Source organism: Panicum virgatum, chromosome 5N (genome assembly GCF_016808335.1).
Source record: "Panicum virgatum strain AP13 chromosome 5N, P.virgatum_v5, whole genome shotgun sequence".
Classification (NCBI taxonomy): domain Eukaryota; kingdom Viridiplantae; phylum Streptophyta; class Magnoliopsida; order Poales; family Poaceae; genus Panicum; species Panicum virgatum.
This window is the reverse complement of record NC_053149.1, coordinates 53706974-53727207: the sequence shown is the minus strand read 5'-3', so window position 1 is coordinate 53727207 and position 20234 is coordinate 53706974. Positions and strand designations below refer to the sequence as shown.

General features: G+C 46.1%; 2 protein-coding genes and 1 pseudogene across 8 annotated transcripts; 1 reads left to right on the top strand and 2 right to left on the bottom strand.

Moving 5' to 3' along the window:
- The first annotated feature begins 5108 nt into the window (after positions 1–5108).
- On the top strand, positions 5109–5556 carry LOC120674936 (annotated as a pseudogene).
- A 2309-nt stretch (positions 5557–7865) lies between these two features.
- LOC120675397 (protein REVERSION-TO-ETHYLENE SENSITIVITY1-like) lies at positions 7866–11007 on the bottom strand. 2 transcript variants are annotated; one of them, XM_039956610.1, is made up of 4 exons: positions 10795–11007; positions 9326–9692; positions 8159–8421; positions 7866–8078 (listed from the first exon to the last, which is right to left on the bottom strand). In XM_039956610.1, the coding sequence occupies exons 2-4, from the start codon at positions 9629–9631 to the stop codon at positions 8018–8020; spliced, it is 630 nt and encodes a 209-aa protein (XP_039812544.1). In that variant the 5' UTR covers positions 9632–9692; positions 10795–11007; the 3' UTR covers positions 7866–8017. The 2 variants fall into 2 exon arrangements, with proteins under 2 accessions (XP_039812544.1, XP_039812543.1); XM_039956609.1 differs by having other exon boundaries at positions 7881–8421; positions 10795–11006.
- Positions 11008–11528: 521 nt separating this feature from the next.
- LOC120675399 (calcineurin B-like protein 10) lies at positions 11529–15788 on the bottom strand. 6 transcript variants are annotated; one of them, XM_039956615.1, is made up of 6 exons: positions 15658–15788; positions 15355–15568; positions 15174–15262; positions 12772–12852; positions 12560–12672; positions 11529–12329 (listed from the first exon to the last, which is right to left on the bottom strand). In XM_039956615.1, the coding sequence occupies exons 1-6, from the start codon at positions 15685–15687 to the stop codon at positions 12275–12277; spliced, it is 582 nt and encodes a 193-aa protein (XP_039812549.1). In that variant the 5' UTR covers positions 15688–15788; the 3' UTR covers positions 11529–12274. The 6 variants fall into 6 exon arrangements, 4 of the variants coding, with proteins under 4 accessions (XP_039812549.1, XP_039812548.1, XP_039812547.1 ...); XM_039956614.1 differs by lacking the exon at positions 15658–15788 and adding an exon at positions 13824–14268 and having other exon boundaries at positions 15355–15384; XM_039956613.1 differs by lacking the exons at positions 15355–15568; positions 15658–15788 and adding exons at positions 13824–14268; positions 14683–14942.
- Between the last annotated feature and the right edge of the window lie 4446 nt (positions 15789–20234).

The following is a 20234-nucleotide window of genomic DNA, read 5'->3' as shown; positions in this document are numbered from 1 at the left end:
GCCACCCAATGAGCTAGCCGAGCTAAAGAAACAATTGCAAGAGTTGCTTGATAAGGGGTATATCCGTCCTAACACTTCACATTGGGGCTATCCAGCACTCTTTGTTAAAAAGAAAGATCAAAGCCTCAGATTGTGTGTGGACTACAGACTTTTGAATGCTGTCACAATCAAGAATAAATACCCACTCCCCCGAATCGACATCCTGTTTGATCAGCGATTCGGGGCTCGGGTATTTTCAAAAATTGATCTCCGCTCTGGTTATCATCAGATAAAAATTAGAGCTGAAGATATTCCCAAGACGGCCTTCTCCACTAGATATGGGCTGTATGAATATCTAGTCATGTCTTTTAGGCTAACAAATGCCCCTGCTCACTTCATGTACCTCATGAACTCGGTATTCATGCCTGAGCTGGATAAGTTTGTCGTGGTTTTCATTGACGACATCCTTATATATTCCAAGAATGAAGAAGAACATGTTGAACACATTCGCATTGTTCTCCAGCATCTCAGAGAGCACAAGTTGCATGCTAAATTCAGTAAATGTGATTTCTGGCTCAAAGAAGTCCAGTTTTTGGGCCATATTATCTCTGAGGCGGGTATTTCTGTGGACCCCAACAAGATTCAAGATGTATTGAATTGGAAGACTCCGGAGTCTGTTTCAGAGATTCGGAGTTTCCTTGGGCTAGTAGGTTATTATCACCGATTTGTACCGGACTTTTCAAAAATTGCTAGACCCATGACTAAATTACTCAAGAAAGGGGTGAGATTTAATTGGGATGACAAATGTGAGCAGGCTTTTCAGACCCTGAGAAAGCTTCTGACGTCTGCCCCTGTCCTGGCTCAGCCGGATATTACTCGGTCCTTTGATGTATATTGTGATGCATCAGGTACGAGTCCCCACTGTGTCCTCACCCCTGTTTAATCCAGCCAGCTATTATTCGGCCCTTGATATGTATTAAATGTAACAGGTATGGGCCTCGGCTGTGTACTCATGCAAGACCAGAGGGTAATTGCTTATGCTTCCAGAGCCCTCAGGCGACATGAGGACAATTATGCCATGCATGATCTGGAATTGGCAGCAGTGGTGCATGCATTAAAAATCTGGCGCCATTATCTTCTGGGCAACCCTGTTCATATATACTCAGACCATAAGAGTCTCAAGTATATCTTCACCCAGAACGAGCTAAATTAGCGCCAGAGGCGATGGTTGGAGTTAATAAAGGATTATGACCTGGAGATTAATTATCACCTAAGAAAGACTAATGTCGTTGCTGATGCATTGAGCCATATGACAAAGTACAACTGCACCTCAGCAACACCCATGCATGCAACCCTATGTCAAGAAATGGAAAAATTGAATTTGGCCATTGTAGCTGAGGGTACACTCACCAACATTACCCTTACTCCAACACTTCGGGATCAAATTGTTGCTGCTCAAAAAAATGATGTGGGCATGGATAAGATCAGACAACGGCTCGGTGAGAGTGATCCTCATGTTCAATGTTTTCATCAAGATAGTGAGGGGATTCTTTGGTTTAAAGATCGGACGGTGGTGCCTAAGGACTTTGAGCTTCGGAAACAAATTCTTGATGAGGCTCATCTTTCTCGATATTCTATTCACCCGGGCAGCAATAAAATGTATCAAGATCTAAAATAGCGTTTTTGGTGGACGAGGATGAAGCGAGAAGTTGCCAACTATGTATCAGAGTGTGATATTTGCAAAAGGGTGAAGGCGAGCCACTTGAGACCAGCCGGTCCCTTGCAGCCTCTGAGTATACCAACGTGGAAGTGGGAAGATATTAGTATGGACTTCATTGTGGGACTCCCTAAGACTTCAAAAGGGCATGACTCTATTTGGGTTATTGTGGACCACCTTACGAAGTCAGCTCATTTTCTTCCTGTGAAGACCATATATAGAGCACAATACTATGCTGAGCTGTATATTAGTCGTATAATGAGTTTGCGTGGGGTACCCAGGACAATTATTTCGGATCGTGGCGCACAATTCATTGCACGGTTCTGGGAACAATTCCATGCCACCTTGGGTACTCGAATAATCCGCAGTTCAGCCTATCATCCTCAGACAGATGGTCAGACAGAAAGAATCAATCAAATTCTGGAGGATACGCTCAGAGTGTGTGCACTCATATACAGTCAAAAAATGGGATGAATGTCTACCCTTAGCTGAGTTCGCTTATAACAATAGCTATCAGGAGAGCATCAGAATGGCTCCTTTTGAGGCATTATACGGGCGAAGGTGTAGAACCCCATTAAACTAGTCAAAAGCCAGTGAAAGAAATTTCTATGGACCTGATATCGTTGGTGAGGCTGAAGAACAAGTTCAAGTTATTCGGAAAAATTTGAAGATTGCACAATCCCGACAAAAGAGCTACGCAGGTAAGAAACGTCAATCGATCTCGTTCCAAGTGGGAGATCATGTCTATTTGCGGGTACCTCCAATGAAAGGGGTCCAACGGTTTGGTGTGAAGGAAAAACTTGCCCCTCACTATGTTGGGCCTTTTCCTATTATTGAGCGATGTGGGCCGGTAGCATATCGCTTCGAACTTCCTGTCCAATTGACAGCGGTTCACAATATATTACATGTCTCTCAGCTCAGGAAGTGCCTCCGTGTTCCCACCAAAGTCGTTGATATGGAGAAGTTGCAACTAGAGCCCGATCTTGTTTATCCAGAGCATCCTATCAAAATTGTGGATCACAAGACTCGGGTCACTCGCAATCAAATCAGTCATTTCTATAAGGTTCAGTGGAGTAATCACTCCGAGCGAGAAGCTATTTGGGAAACGGAGGAATTTATTCGGGCCAAATGTCCTGAGATACTCCAAATATACCAATGTATATAAATTTCCGACTTCTTTTTAATTTGGCATCTTCATTCTAAATCTCGGAATGAGATTTCTTTTAGGGAGAAGTATTGTAACACCCTGCCCGGATACTCCGGCCGTAGGCCCGGATACTCCGGCCGTAGGCCCGGATACTCCGGATATGGAGTTTCTAAGTCATCTAAATTTTTCCATCTGGGCCCCACAACCATTAAAACTAACTCATCTCTCTCACAGCTCACTCTCACTCTCACTCTCTCTCGTTACTCTCTCTTCCACTCACTCCCCCAAGAGCCCTCTCTCTCCCCAAACTCTAGAACTCAAAAATCCCCATCCCAAATCAATCCCAAGACCAAGAAAGCTCAAATCAGCGTGGGGGATCATCTTCTCTAGGTATTCCACCATGGAGTGGCTTCGTTTTTTAGTTTTCTTGCAAGGAGAGCTTGCTCAAGGTACTAAGAGCTAGGGTAAAAAGGGATTGATCGATCTAGGGTGTTTAAATCGATTTCTTTAGGGTCAATCATCTCCCTATGAACCATTCTATTAGGGCCTGAAAGGGTTTCAAATTTTGTGGGTTGGTTTTGCCAAAATCAAGATTTCAGTTTTTTGGGCGAAAATGGTGTGAAGCCTGGAGACTTCGGGTATAAACCCGGATACTCCGGACTTGGAACACTCCGGGGAAAACTCCAGGTATAGGCCCGGAAACTCCGTATTTGGGAGTCCGGATACTCCGGATTTTTGGGGAATGTTTTGGGCCAGGGAGTGCAATTTTTATGTAAATTACTAGTAGTTGCATCTAGTCATTGGCTATTTTAAGGTTGCAACTCATTTATGTATTTCTCATGGCAATTGCATACGTGTAGAAACCGCAGCCGAGGAGGTCGTGTACGAGGTGGTTGCGGAGCCACCGGAGCCGCTGGAGCAGGCCCAGCAGGAGGAGAGGCGTGAGAACCCGGCCCAAGGCTCAGTTCACCCCAGTACCCAGCAGCAACCCGAAGGTAAGTCCCGGTGCATGCCCTATTATTTCAAATTTATGACACCAATATATGTTCTATTACTTGTGCATTAGGTTTAGGAATTATTTGGAACTCTAGTTGCATGATCCCTAGGTTCCCTGGAGTTATACTAGTATGTATAGGACGATAGAAATGCTATACTTAATAAGATCGCGAGATATAGGATATCTTGTTATTTTGAGTATATGGAATATTGGAATAGGTTGGAGAAGGAAAAGAAATTGGAGACCGATCGGGGAAAGACTAGCCCCGTCTGTGTCGGTTAAGGACCGTTCGTTGTCTGGCCCTGTGATCGAGTTTGAATTGTAGTAGCTGCATGCCGGGAGTAGGAGGTAGTCGAAACCGGTAAGCCGAGTACTGCCTTGCTTCGAAAGTACAGGAACCCGCACCCATCTCCAGGGGTGGTCGAGTAGTCGCGGAGAATTGGGGATGCATATGTTTACTTTTGGTGGTCTCACGTTGAGCTCGTCTGACCATATGTCGTTGGCCTGGTTCCTGCAGTTCGAGACGGGGAGGGGAATGGTTGGTGCGTGTGGTCCGACGGGGCATACGCGTGCCGTGTTGGTTAGGTTCACCTTGCAAGGTTAAAGCGGATCGAACTACAGGGCATTCGGACGTTGATTTCTGCCCCTGCTGTGTCAAGTTTATCCGCAGAGATGCAGAGGGGTGGGAAGTGGTGGATCGAGACTCCTAGGCTAGGAGTTAGCCGGGTTGCACCCTCGAGGGCTGAGTGTGCAGCCCTCTGTCCTGTTTGGACTGGTCTGACCGGTGGTTAGTGTAGGCCGAGGGGCACCGGTCTGTCCGGTGTTGGGAACCGGTCTGACCGGTTGTGTTGGACCTGAGCCAGGGAGTTAGTTTAGTTGCAGGTTCTTTTCTTTGAACTTGTTTCGCTATTGTAAAGTTTGAACATTATGAAATCTTTGTAAATTATGTATGTCATGGTGTATTTGAACTCGGATTGTAAAACTATGGTATTTTCACTAGGTTTGTAAAAGTTATGTATTACATTGTGTCGAGTTGTTGTATTTTCGAGAATTTTGTCGTGCTTGTACCATCTGCGCCCACCTTCGCGTGGGACTATCGGTGTCGTTTCGATCGGGCCGGGGGTTGAGAAAGGATCGCCAAATTAAGCTATTAAACGAATGTGGCTGATGTATTCAAATGACGTCCATTACGCTTAATTAGAATTTTAATTTAGCGTTTCCGTCACATGATCAACGGCTTCATCATTTTGCTGACGATGCTACCTTCGATGGAGTCCATCGCGTACCCTGATAATAAGCCGACCACGTGCTCCGTCGAGCTCGCCGGCTTCGGGGGGCTCCAGCCCGCGCTGTCCCCCGGGGCGACCTCGCCGGTCTTCGACCTCATCGTGCGCGTCAACAACGGACACACCTTCTGCCTGCGGCACCGCGGCGGCGACGTCGTCGTCTCCTACGGGGGCGTCCCCCTAGCGCGTGGGCGCACGCCGAGGTTCGAGCTGGGGGACAAGGAGGTTCTGGCGCTGCCGGTGAAGGCGACCAGCGCGGGGGTGGGCGTGCCCGGTGATCTGTTTCGGCTCATGACGGACGAGAGGAGGTTGGGCGTGGCGCAGATCCAGGTCGAGTTCGGGCTGGCCTGGGGAGTCGTTCGTCTGCGACGTCGAGCTGGATGGGCACCCGCGCGTGGCCGAGTGCTATAAGCCTAACTCTGTAGGCTAGCTAGTTGCTGTACAATCAGATTGTTTAATTGGCAGATTGCTTTAGCTTATGATTGTCTCTCTTCCTTAAGACTGAACACTACACTACGTCCGATAGCCTTTAATTACGTGATCGCAGATCTCATCGCTTAATAAGTTATTGATTGATGATTTTTTTTGCGATGATATAATATTATTTGTCATTAGCACAGTGAAGCTACAATGATCGTCTTTTTCTCCATGAATCACGAATTGGTGATTGTCTGTATCCTGTAGTTTGTTAATGATAGAGATCATGTAATTGGGATACCTGAATACAATCGAGGGAATCTTCGAGTTCCTGAATTACGACACTGGATCGGAATTAGCCTGTTCTAGCTAGTCTGCTCTCTGCCGTGGCTGTGTGCTTGGAATCAGAGAGATGTTTCGATCTAGCATGACTTGATCATCCCGTTCAAAGAAAGAGTATGCATTAATTGGCCAACACGTTGAGTTATAGATGGCCAAACGGGCTGATCATAGTGGGCCGCACGAGGCACGGCACGAAAAAATCAACCCTGTCGACTCGCCGCGGGGCGCGGCGAACCCAGAGCCGGAGATGCGAGTTCATTGCAGCGATGATGCCTTCAGTGCCGAGTGCAATGTTATCGAAGATCATGCGATTCCGAGTCTTCCACACACACCAGAAGATGTGTGAGTGGAGGCTTCATCAAGGCCCAGGTTGGAGGCCAGCGAGGAAAGCATGGAGGACAGCCGGGTCGGGGTGTGGAGGCCGGCGAGGACCCGTTCCCAGAGCTCTTGGAGGCGGGGACATCTCACGAAGAGGTATTCAGCATCTTCAACCGAAGGGTAGAAGGGGCAGATGTCGGTGTCGAGGCAGCCATGACGGTGCAGGCGCTCCCGCGTTATGGTTCTCCCGAGGCGTAGAAGCCAGAACACAATCTGGACCTTGGTTGGCGCAAAGTTGTCCCAATTGATTTCAGCGAACGGAGGGGGAGCAGTCGCCGCCGTGGCACGGATCGTCGCATAGACGAGGCTGACATGGAACGCCGAGGATGGAGAGGCCGTGACGAAGCGCTGATCATGCCCCAGGGTGAGGGGCACCGCAGCAAGCGCAGTGTCCAGCAGGGCGAGTTCATGCTCGGCCGCCATGGAGAGTCGCGGCAGCCAGGCAAAACCTCGTGCCCCGAGAGCCACCGCAACCTTAACAGTGAGCGTGGTGTCCAAGCAGTGGGTGTAGCTCTCTTAGTAATGTAATGTGACCTCTCCATGGTTCACTCCCCTCCCCCCCCCCCCCCCTTTTTTTTTTTGCTCTGAGCCCCGAGCTTGCTCTGAACATATGGGCAACCGCCTGTAAAACACTCGGCTGCCGCGGCAGCTATGTTCGAATACAATTTCAGGTGGGCACCTTGCCCTCCGTTGGTTCGTCGAAAAAAATACGACCCTAACCTAACCCGACCCACTATGAATAGTATCGGTGTCGATCCGACCCGATGTACTGTGCCGCATCTAGGCCGAGACCGGGCCCAACACGAACTGCTGGCCTGGATATGACACAGCTAACAGGCTATTCGACCTATTTAAAAGCCGGCCTCCATCTCTTCCGCCCCTCTACTAGTCTCTGATGAGACCCGATCTCACTCCATTACCATAAAAACTGACATTGTCATAAAAACTACCGAGCAAAACCACCGGATGCTCAAATATGAACGGTTTTGATAGTTCAATAGTCAAGGATACCCGATTTTGGAGTTGCACGACCAAAATCAAACTTAGGCGATAGTTGGATGGTCAAAAATGGACTTTATTCTTTTTACAATGTCTGTTGGAGATACTTTTAGGCTGTCAAGCAAACCCGAGAGGAAGAACTGCCTCATTTCACGGTGTTTCTGATCCATTTAACCACGTAGAATCACATATGGACTGCGTTTAATGAGCAGGATATGCTGCCCTAGGAACACTTCTCCATTTTTGAAGTTTCTGAATCCAACGTATGCATCTACTCCTATTTCTCTAGTTAGAAGGACCTTTATATTTTCTTGATGGGGAGCTTCCAGATGCTAAATATGTGCTCCTTCGAAAGGCGTGATGAAGATGAGGTATATATTCCCTTTGTTCTTGAATGGAGGTAGAATGTGGTTATATCTTACAAAAGAGATCGGTTCACCACCTGTTACGACTGTATTTTAGTACAAGGATTAGAGAGTGTGGCAACTTAAACAGCTATGCCAATTAGGACAATAATATCAGCATGCTATGAACTAAATTATCTCAAGAAGGCAAAATTAGTTGAGGAACTTGCATGGCTTCGAGAATCAATGAGGCTAAGGATAAGGAAACAGAACCTGAAACGCTGAGTACATGTGCTTTCTTCCAAAATTTTTCAAATGGATGAACATGATAGTAATTTCAGTGTTCCTTTCAAGAATTCTTTGCGGGTTCAGTCAAAAAGTTCTATATAAATCAATCAACATACCAAGCCCTTAAAGCAGCATACTGTAAAGATAAACCATCCAATCAAAAGAGCAGAGAATGCTGCCATCCCTACAAGGAAAGGCCAACCAGCCATTAAAATACCGATGCATGTTACAGTTAAGAAAGGTAAGAGTGAACGAAAAACAGACATTTTGTCCACCCATCGGCCATGAAACCAAACAAGGGCCGCCACATTCAAAACATTCCACTCCACAGAACCATTGTAGGCGACACGGTTCAGGCAGTCTGCCACGAATGAATGGCAATTGCAGGTGAACAGATTGTAAAACTTGTGTTGAAAGCGCCTCATGCCTGATTGAAGAGCATCATCCCATGATATTGCAGCTCCAACTTCTGAGTGATTGTACGACCGCTCACATACATGAGCCGCAAGATTAGCAGGAAAGCAGCACTGGTCATGAACGAAACATTAAGTTTGTCATGAAACATTTACAAATTTAAACAGTTCAACTGAAAAATTATGCCTGATGATAGCTTTAGTAGGTTTTGCCAAAACAAAGCTTAAAACCAAACAAGATAACAGAATATATGAAATTTCAGCATTAGAATTTTTTTTAGTGTCTCCTCTTATAAAATAGGAAATCTAAATGTTCCCAAAGAGTATCTATCAAATATAGTATGAATTTATTATAAAAACAGTTACTAAAGGAAACAATTAATGAAATTGATCGAGACTTCCCAAATTTTATGAACCACTCAGCTTTTGGCTCTGTTTCATTCCTTCACATGTGACACTTGCTACATCTATACTAACCTACTGCCTAGTAGCTAGAGTAATCACAAGATCAGTTTCCAGCTCATATGTTTGATTTGGATGTTCATGTTTCAACAGGATTCTAGTTTTTGTTTCCATGAAGAACTATTACTATTAAATGAATTATTCATTTATGGGTTCAACTTCACAAGTAACAGTTATAAGTACTATACTGTCTAAAAGATACTAAAAGTAGGAATCATATTGGAAAATGTTATTTGTTTGCATATCATGCATGCAAATTAAATGAGAAAAAACAAAAAAGTGTCTTGATTCCTTGCAGTCCACAAGTAAATTTGGAAATCACTGATATTTGAGCTGAGAAAACAAAATACTATATTGTTCACATGCAAGCATTCAGGAGTCAGGACTTAACAATTAGGCTTTCTTCACTCAGAAAGTAAATCGGGATTTAGTTCCTTGGACCATAAACCTATTGATATTTTAGCAGTAGTTTTGATAAAATGAAGTACAATATGGACAGCTATGTTTTGTGCAGTACAAAAAATGAAAATAGTTGGAAACTTGGAATCATCCATACCTTCTTTCTGTCAAGCTGGAGGTATCTGGCGACTGAACCATAAGCAAAATTATCCATGCTCACCAAATTTGAACCAGCAAAATCCAAGACAGCCCCATTCTCCTGACAGATTCCAACATGCCCTATGTAAGGAGCAAGCCATGAAACTACAGGAAGAGGAGTCCAGACAATACAGCATGGGAACCTCGCTCTCTTTGGGTCTATTTCGCCAAGTGGCCACAACTCCTGTAATCCATCATTTGAACTAACATCTTCACCTTCAAAATCAGCTTCAAGCTCCATTGAGGAAAGTACTTTTGGTGACATTAATGTTCCTTATTCTTAAAGATGACAAAATGTGACTAGCTTCAATCTCACAGATGTCAACCTTCACTCAAAAGAAAGGAGCAAGTTAGAGTCTCACACTTCATGATTACACGTTCGAGAGAGAGAAAAAAACTTCATGATTAAAAAAATGGTGGAGAATTAAATGTGCATCTCACTATCTTTACAATGTCATACGGCAATATCACAGTGAAATATATCAATATGTTGATAAAGGCATGAGTAATGGGCCAGGAACCAAATGAACTTCTTTGCATCCACTACAAATTGTCCTCAAACCGAGTACCTGCTAACTTTTCCTAGTACATCCTTTCACACACACCACTCCCCCCAAATAAATAACCTGCCCCCTTTTCTACTTTCTCGTTTGTGCTCGGTTGTACCAGGTGTTGATTTTGGTATATCTGAATTATGAAGTCATGAGGCAACACTGCATAAATACAAAAGCCACTATACCAGCACATATTGGCACCATATGGTTCAAAACTTACACAGACAAAGGGCTCTAAACTACTAATTCGACATTGCCAAATGTGGTTTTAATGTTTTCTTGTCTAACATAGTAAGGGACATGATAAAACCAATACATTGCCGAAGATGGAATCAAATTGGTAAGGAATGGCAACGGATACATGTTTGAAATAGAAGCATATTTGCACGTCCAGGAGCTGCTGCTCCTCTCCCCAATTCAAATAAAGAGTACGCCATCGCATCCTCTGACAGTTCGACGAAATGCCGAAATGAAATGCAGGAGCGTTGCGGGAAGTGTGCTCCGAGCCGGGGCCAGGACCAACACGAATTCGATTTCCATGTAACTGCGTGTGCTAAAACGTCAGTACTACGACAACTAATTTAGTAGTGCCAACTCCATTATCAGGATCAGACCTGTGACCTTAAGCTGTCTCCCTCCCCTGCCTCGTTCCAGACATGCAAATCGGATTTGGTAGGAAACCAAACAGAAAACAAAAGTAAATCGCAAGGCAGCCGGTTGCGCTTCGACATTCGCTCTCAAGTATCCCCCGTCTCAGCCGGCAAAAGAGCATAAAAGCTTCCAGGCACCCTGTCCCTGATACAAAACCGCGCCGCAGACGCACGACCGAACCAACGGGAGCGCAAAGCGGAGCAGAGGAAGGCAGGGAACTCACCAGAGAAGCTGGATACCCCCCACGCGATCCTGCGGACGAAGGGCGGAGACCGGAGGGGGGTCGACCCGACCGGGGGCGCGAGGGTTCGCCGTGCGGGGAGGGGAAGAAGACTCGCTGCTCTGTTCGTGCCGGGCTGCCGGCTGCACGCTGCCTCCCCCTGCTGGCCTGCTGGCAGTGGCCGAGTGGGGAGGGGATGGAGACGGGGGAGGAGGGAAAGGTGAGGTGCATGCACCTGCACGGGAAATGGTAGGCGCACACGCAGGTGGCTGGCGCTTTGCTTCGCCGGCCGCGGCGGCTTTCCTTTGTGGTTCCGTGGACGGTTGCGTACTCCGTACTTGCCACATTTGCTTGCCCCCCGGCACCGGGCCCCCGACCCCGAGTCGATGTCGAGCCACTGACAGCCGGCCCGGCGTGTCAGAGGCAACCGCGGCCGGAGATTTGACCGTTCCTTGCGTGCTCGATCGAGGCCGTGGTGAAGACGGACGGGAAATCGGGAATGCAAATGGCAAAAGAAAAGGTGAATGTGGATGCTTCTGGCATAATAATAAGATGGACAGAGTTCCTCGCAAAAAAAAAAAGGCAGAGTGGGAAATACAAATGGCAAAAGATGATGCCAATGATTAAAAATGATTTCTCTCGTGGGTTGTTTGAGCGTGAAAGCTTTCAGCCAATCATATGAATAATGGACTGAAAGATTATACTGGAACATTCTAGAAAAACAAATTAAAGATACCACATTGAAACTAAGTACTGCTACTACTACTACTACTACTATTTGCCTTGATAATAATAAAATACCGAATCTTGAACCATTTGGGCCTGCCAAGTTGAGATAAAAAAAACTACGGTATGTACCCCCAATCCAATAAATGAAATGCCTCTAGATTCTAGAAGCAGTCGCTGTCAGATTTTCACATTTCACAACAATGCCGATAGCGATGGAATGAAAAAAAAAGTGATACGCGTGCCCCTTATCAAACCGCGAGCACGGAGGCCGACTCCTCCAGCAGCAGCTTGCTTGTAGTCGACTGGAGACGGGGACAGCTCAGCAGCGGAGTCTATTTATCACCCGTGCCGGTGGAGGACGACATATCGCAGAAGGGAGATTCCGTCGCTGGTCGCGCTGGCTCGCTGCTGCAGATGGACTCGCGCGCACTGTTCTTCCTCCTCCGAGCTCGCGATGGTGATGACCGCCAAGGTTAGGGCTGCCGGGTGATGTGATATCCGCCGGATTTAGAAAGGGAGTTGGGGGCGTTAGGAAAGACTGATGGCGGTGGCAGGTGGCGGGTTGCAGGCTCTCTCCCCCGAGGGTCAGCAGGAACACCGGGTTTTGGTGCTATCCCATATGCACCAATCTTTGATCTGAGAACAGCACACGTTTCAGAGCTCCCATTTCCTTTTCTTCATCGACTGCTCATCTCCATCTTCTGTTCTGACTTAGCCTCCATAACAATACCGTACAATCAACTGTGTATGAGCCCTAGTCTTCAACTTGTGTATTGAAAACGAAGCTGGGGAATGCCGCTGTGGTGTCCCTGGGAAGGAAAAGCAGATGAATCAGCACGTTTGCCATTTACCATTGCGATGTGTATTACTAGCAGACATTCAGAAGCGGATAGCAATTAGCCAGCACGTAACTCTAATGAGAAACATATATTTCCTAGACTAATTGCTTGTTTTTTGCCGAAAAGACGTGAACTAGCAGCTCACTAGCCAGGAAAGAAGGCAAGTTGATGAAATGCATGAAGAACAATTAGATCCATACTTCAGGTGCGGCAGTGTCATCTTCTTTATAGCCGAAGGGTGCCACAACACATAAGCTTTCCACTCCACTCTACTAATCCTGTTGTCCTTATCAGTATCAGCTTCCTCGAAAGTCTGCAGACGGACAAGGCAGGCATAAATCATAAAAAATGCATGCTACTTAGTGCAGAAACAGAAGAAGGCTTAGGAGGGGGGAGACAGTTATGATGATACCTTGTCTAGTATCACTTCCACAAGATCGTCACTCAGCTCCAGCTGTGACTCCATCAAGGTAGCAATGACCATCTGTTTCACCTGAGGAAAATAACATTCATGGACTTTAGAAGTACATGAATTGACACTTACCAAGCTATTCTAAGTGATGGAAAGATTACCAAGGTATGATGAAACTCATATTTGGTAGCATGTGAACCTAAAGCCAACATAAAAGCATCCATGTCTGAATATAAAGTGCCTACAACCATTGGAGGATCAAACTTGTCATAATTAACTTCAAGCTTCTATGACAATCACATCTATGTCCTCTATTTCATCTTCCTCATCAGAGGCAGATTCATCATCACTATCTAAATCATAGTCTGATTGGGATGTTTTAGGCTCTCTTTGTTGGTTGTGAGGATTCACAGCTTTAAACTTTTGAGGACTAAGATCAATATACAACCCTTCGTCATCAAAACCTAGATACTCATTGCATGGATTTGGGTTAGGTATATATTCAGTTGCATGGGTTTCAGTTTCAAGACTTGGTTGTACTAAGCTAGGACATGGCACTGAAGGGGTGAATGAGGCTTCAATTGACTGGCTAGTACTAGTAACATCTCATGCATGAATCTCATGAAGATCACTAGCAGGGCTATGGTAACAGAAAGTCAAATAGCACGACTTTGTAGCCTTATGTTTTGCAAACATTTCAAGTGAATCTTTGATCAAAGTAGATTTAGATGTTTGCCTTTGTATCTATGCATGAGTAACATAGTTTCGCTATGTGACCGAAACTTGGAGGATACTTGTCAACAACTTCACCAACCAAATCTCTGAAGTTGGTGAAGTTAGCATTCACGACTTTATCCAAGCTATACCAACTACCACGGTAGTTGGGAGCAACAATCCGAATTTCTAGATTGAAGGGACAATTGTCATCCATCCTACGTATGAATAACAACGAAGCCTCATGAGCAAATACATGTAAATCTTCCCCCTTACTTTTAGTAGCAGTCTAATAGTTCATTATCATGAGCAAAATGTCAAAAAATTCAGTAAATTACCTGCTCCTCTCTGCCTCTAGCCCAGACGCGCGCAGAAGAAGGGTGAAACAGGGGCGGTTGGAGACTAGGAGGAAGATGCGACTCCTTGTGCACGCGGCGGCGGCCTGGGCCCGCGGGGCACGTGCGCACGCGCCGGCTGCGGCCTGCGTCCACGGGGGCAGCATGCGCACGCAGCGGCTGCAGGCGGCCTGCGCCCGCAGGGGCGCCCTGCTCGCGCGGCAGCCTGGACGCCGGGACCGCACGCCGATCCGGTTGAGGGGCGCGGAATCCGGTAGGAGAGCAGGACCACGCAGAGGGCGCAGATGCCGGCGACCGGCCTGGACCGAGGGCGGGCGCAACTAGGGTAGCAGCGCAGAAGGTCGCGCTTGGGAGAGAGGGGAAACACTTGGATCCTGGATGGTAGAGAGGCAGGGGCAAGATGGTCATTTCCATACATGGGTCCCACCTGTCAGGACAAACAAATCGTTAAGTTCTAACAGAAGTTGGACGGAAGGGCACATAGGTAAACAAAAGTTTGCGCGATGGTACACAGGTATCTCCAAACTTTTTAATGGTATGTGCATAACCATGAACTTTCGTAATGGTATAGGCGTAAAAGACTCAACAATTAATGGCCAACAAAGAAACGGTACTATGGATCAGTACATTCCACTATAAATTGCGACCTGGATGACAGGAAAAGACTATCCTAGCTGTTAGAATACCATCACTGAAAGTGCTCGTGTGGATAATAAAAGCAAGGCATAACTAAACTGTCCATGCTCAACCCCATTTTAGTGGAGGATATCTTTTTGTCAAGGATTGATAAGATCCCCTGGTTTAACTTTCTGCTCTCAAAAGATATTCAGGGTCAAGTCACCTTTCTGCTCTCGGTAATGTAACTAGAAGTCCTTTTCAACATGTGTGATGGCACCAAAAGAGCACCACTGGACACTGGAGTGCAAATTGAGCAAACTAGTTCTAGTTGAGTCACGAAGCTTGATGCCATGGATTGGTCACACCATTTCTTTTTCTTCTTCTTTTTTGAGCCATTTTCCAGATTTGCTACTCCTCTGCAATCCTTGCATAATTCTGGAGTTGCCATGGCTTAGAATCTGGTAGGTGCCAGCACAGCAAATCCTAAAAGGGATAGATCTAACATCAAAATGGGGTCCCATTCCACGTTGTGGATCGGTTAAAGTGTTAAACTGGATCAATACACTCTTTGGAAGGCACAAATTTCGCTGGAGTTGTAAACTGTCACTGGAATAGTGTAATCATAAAAGGACCACCATGGTGTCGAAAAGCGCACGGCTGGCCAACCCTACGTCCGTACGATGATTGAAGAAATTGAGAACCATTTGCAAAAACCTTATGGATCAGGCCGTCGTTGATGATAGAGCAGCTGATCTTCTTGTACAGCTCGTACAGCGCCTCCACCTCGTCCTCGTTCACCGAGACTCCCAGCAGGCACACCCAGGAAAAAAAATCTCAGGCCACAACAACAGGCGGAAGAGAACACAAAAGCCGGGACAGGCAGCCGTATACTTACAGTAGCGGGACTCGTCGGCGAGCTCGGCGAGCTCACGGCAGGTGAGGCGCCCGCCAGCTCGGAGGCTCCCGCCTGCGTCGAGAGAGGGAAGCAGCCTGGGCGGGCTCTTCTCGAAGCACCTCGAGGCCGCGAGCAAGGCCGCGTCGACGACGGCGAGCACGGGTAGCAGCACCGCGCACGCTAGCTCCCCCAGTTTCAGAGAGCTCTTCGACGCCTGCAAAGCAACAACCGGATCAGGCCGAGATGAGAAGCGGCGAGACCGGATCGGAAGGGGGCGATAGGGGGCCGGGGCCGCGAGCGTACGAGATCGTTCGAGGAGCCGGAGGAGTCCATGTGCCCCGGAGCCGGCGGCGAACCATCGACCGACTGGGGCCACCTCGGCGTCCTCCTCGACCCGTCGCCGTTGGGGGTGGGGGGGTGGGGTGGGGGGGGGGGGGGGGGGGGGGTGGGGCGGATTCGTCACGTCGTCACCCGATTCGGCGGCGGCCGCCGGGCCGGGTGTCACGGATCGGTGGGAATTGGCGGTTGGCGGAATTGGCATAGCAGCTGTTCTAGATCAGATTTTGCCACCTCAGTCGGTCTCCTGATACAATCATCCAATCACCGCCCCGTTTAGTTACCAAAATTTTTTGTACAAATTTTTTTGGTACATTTTCCAACACTAATTATGAATATTAAATATAGATTAATTATAAAAATAATTACACGAATGGACGAAAATCGCGAGGTGAATCTATTAACTCTAATTAACCGTCATTAAATATTGTTTACTGTAGCACAACATATTGCATAATTAGATTCGTCTCGCGATTTCACCCGGGTTATGGAATGAGTTTTGTTAGTTATCCACATTTAATACTACTAATTAATAGTCAAATGTTCGAAGTTACTGTAGAGCGTGGGAATTTTTAATAACTACGAAGTTACTGTAGCATATGAAAATTTTTGGGAGCTGAACAGGGCTCCACCACGGCCTTGCCAGCAATTATTGCCAATAAATTTAAAACCGTTGGCGTGTAACCCATTTTTCAGTGGAGAGTATTGTATTGAAAATTTGGTAATTATATTGAAGGAGTGTTATGGTCCCATAAAACTATTTCTTCTCTCTTATTATAGATAATTCTACCATATCAACAAATTTGATCATGTACTATAACATTTAATGTTCATGACATTCATTGAAATTGGCATGAATCGTCTTTAATTTTGACAGAGGTATGGTTACCCTTACCCCATCTCATTGGCGCCGAAGAGAGGACTTTTCTTCGAAGTTTCGAAGATCCTGTTTGTTTCTAGGGGTTTCTTTTTAAGCTCATGTCACATTAAAAAAAATCTTACTATTTAAAAATATTAAATAAAATTTGTTTATAAACTTTTTTAGAGATAAGTGCTAATTCGTAAGAACAATCTAATGAGCCTAACCAATCAATAATTTGCTACAGTGGTGCTGCAATAACCATCTATTAATTATGACTTAATATACTTCATTAGATTCGTCTCGCAGTTTAGCCCTAGAGTTCTACAATTAATTTTGTATTTAGATTTAATTTAATATTTTTAAATATCAATTTTTTTTTGACATGACATGGTCTAAAGTTTAGTCTGTGGATCCAAACAACCCGAAGAGGTGGTCGGAAAAGCTAAATTGAGTTAACCTACTGTAGCTCAATTGTGTATTGTCGGCCTAGCTATCGTCTTATCGTTTTTTTTTCGTTTGCTTTTTGTTTCCCTTTGCTTCAGTTAAAAAGTCACAGAGCCTGATTTGTTTTTACATTTACTCTGATAATAAGCAGACTATGGGAGTGCTGTCGCTGTAGGGATGACAACATATTGCACATCAGCTTCATTTTTGGAAGAGGTTCCAGTTTTCGCATTATGGGTTCCATTTGTATTAACTCCCTCTTGAAGCCTTCTTTTATTCAGAAGAAAGTCAATTCGGGTATGTTTCTTGACTTTACTAATAAGTGCACTTGAGAATAAGCATTGCGCAACCATCTCAATCTGTGTAGTTCATCACTCCTATGTATACTGACATTTTGTTTCATTCGTGTTTGCCATAACAGCATGTTCAAGAAGTGCATCCTCCCAGTTTCTCACTTTACACATGAATGTAACAGGCATACCACAGACGTCAATTCTTCTTGAAGGTAAATTTAGTTTACACCTAGGCGCGCCGTTCATTGTTGTTTCACTTTCTGTCATTACGAATTTACAATTATGAGCTATGATACGCGGATACTTCGCAAAACTCACGTACCGGTATCGGATACCGTATCGAATACCCGTACTCCACGGATACTCCCGGATACGTATCTCGTAAGTATCGGACTATTTAGGTATTTTTAAATAATAAAAATAAATCGGATACTCGTGGGATACCTGTGGATACCTGTTCGATACCTTCAAACCATAACAACACCACTCAATCGCTTGGTACAAAGGTCCTCCGTTTAGCTGTGCCACCCTCTCATCCCCATTCGCGCAGCCGCAGGCCCGCAGCAGCCTCGCACGGCTCCCTTGCTGTCACCGCCGTCCGGCCACCCGCCTGTGCCTCCTCCTGCTCCTTCCCCATCACTCGTTGCTCCCTTGCCGTCGCCTCCGCCCGCCCACCAGTCCGTGCCTCCTACTGCTCCAGCGGCTGCGCGGCCTGTCCAGACAGAGGCCCGCACATCTGTTAAAGCACTATTTAGGGTGGTGCTGCGTTGCTGGAGCTCGCCGCTGGCGGGCCGCCACGGCCGCCGGAGCGCGCCTCTGGACGGCCCGCGCGGCCGCTAGAGAGGGAGAGGATGAGCCGCGGCCTCCGGAGAGGGAGAGGAGCCGCGGCCGCCGGAGTTGGCCGCTACACAGAGAAAGAGAGAGAGTGCCGGAGGTTGGGGAAGAAGATGACCCCATTCGTGGAACAGACGAACAGGTAAGATAAGGTTAGTTCTTTTTTCCTTTGCCCCTTCCCTTTTCTAGTAATTATATAACATATGAATATATGAGTTTATGACACATTATAGTCCCTGGAACTTCTATTTTCTCACATTCTAGTTCCTAAAACTTTTATTTATTTTTATTTTTTATATATATTGGCGTATCCCCGCATCCTTATTTTTGGAAAAATGGCATATCGGAGTATCCCCGTATCGCGTACCGGTATCCGTATCCGCGTATCCGGGCAACATAGATTATGAGGCGGTGAGAATTTGATGGTTGACATTCATGCCATAATCTTTGTTGAGTGGCAGTGTGATGCTAAACACTACCTTCTCTGTAGCAGTTCTCCTGTGTACCACTTGCAAGCGGGGGCATGACTTCCCTGCAAATGTGCTACCTTAAGTCCTGCACCCTTTTATTGATTTGGAAATGAGGTCCTCTTTCAAATGTGCTTCCTGCACTCCACAACCATGCGACGAGGCCTCATGCCACTGTCGAAGAGGTCCTGCAGGGTGAAATGGACCACTTCCTCCAACCAAGAAGAACTGAGGCGGCCACTGAAGAACGCAACAAGCTTGCACTGCTTCTTGCCCCGGTACAGCTCAGACGCGCGCGACGATGTGCGGATCTGCAGATTCCAGAAGAAAGACGGCGGCCTGGGCACCTCCTCCCTGTATAAGGGCATAAGGCGCTAATGTCGGCACAATGGCACACTGTGACTTCTCTGAATTTGTCTGGAAGAACCGAGCCCGCCCCCCCCCCCCCCCCCCCCCCAAGAGTTCATTTCTTCATCTGGCCCCTTGTTCAGCGACGCATACAAAGCCGCAGCAACCTCCTCAAGAAATCTATTGTCACCGATGCCACTTGCGAGCTGTGCAAGAATGAAGCAGAGACAGTGGACCATATCATCTTCGGCTGTCCGGTAGCGGCGTCCCTATGGCAGCAAGTGGGCGTCACGCTGGATGCACATACAACAGTTGACACCCTGCACTCCACGGCAAGCTCAAGCGCTATACCAGAACGCCATGGTTCCATCTTCCTCTTCCTATGCTGTTGGAACATTTGGAAACACAGAAATCGGGTTGTGTTCGACAGCATCGAACCTTCTCTGCAACTACTCTTACGCAACTGCCGTGAAGATGCACGCTTGTGGGCGTGGCGCCTGCCTAGAGCGGATGTCGCAATCGTTGAGTTCTGGTGTGCGCTTCTTTACCCCCATGTAACACGCTGTAAAAACTCTACTCCCCTAATTGCTGTATAATCTGGCTTCCAGAGCCCTTTTAATGAAAATCAGGTGGGGAATCCAACCCCCCCCCCCCCCCCGGTTTGGCTGTCAAAAAAAGGTCCTCTTTCAAGCTGTACTTTTGCTTGAGGATTCCATAATCTGTTCAGTTTGTTGTTGAAAAGTATATGATTTCCGTACTCTTGATTTTATGGGAATTATTTGTGTCACAGTAACATGGACTGGATATGAAAAAAAACTACCAATTGATACTTTTTTATCTTATTTTATTTCAAGCAGTTCTGGCGAAATACATACTTCTATTAAAAAAAATCAGTTTCTTGTTGTATGCAAGAGAGAAGACACTTATAGGTAACACAGAAATTATGTTCATTATAAATATATCAGTCCAAGTGTTTTATATTATGGTCAAGAAGTTTTTTGTTTGTTTTGGTCACGTGTATGCAGCGGCAGTTGATCTAGAATGCCTATTTTATTCAGAATACATGATATGACCCTTCTTTTGATTCACAAGTAAAGTATACAGGTCGAATTATTCGGCTACTTGATTTCATACAGGTCGCGTCTGTTGGCGTCTACAATTCTCACTGCAGAAATCACACTGATATGAGGCAAGTTTTCTGATTTATTTGTAGATTTCTAGCTGTTCTTTTGTTTTATTTCTCACTTCGAATTCTAATGTCATATAGCTTTCTTATTAGTAGTTGTATTAAGAATT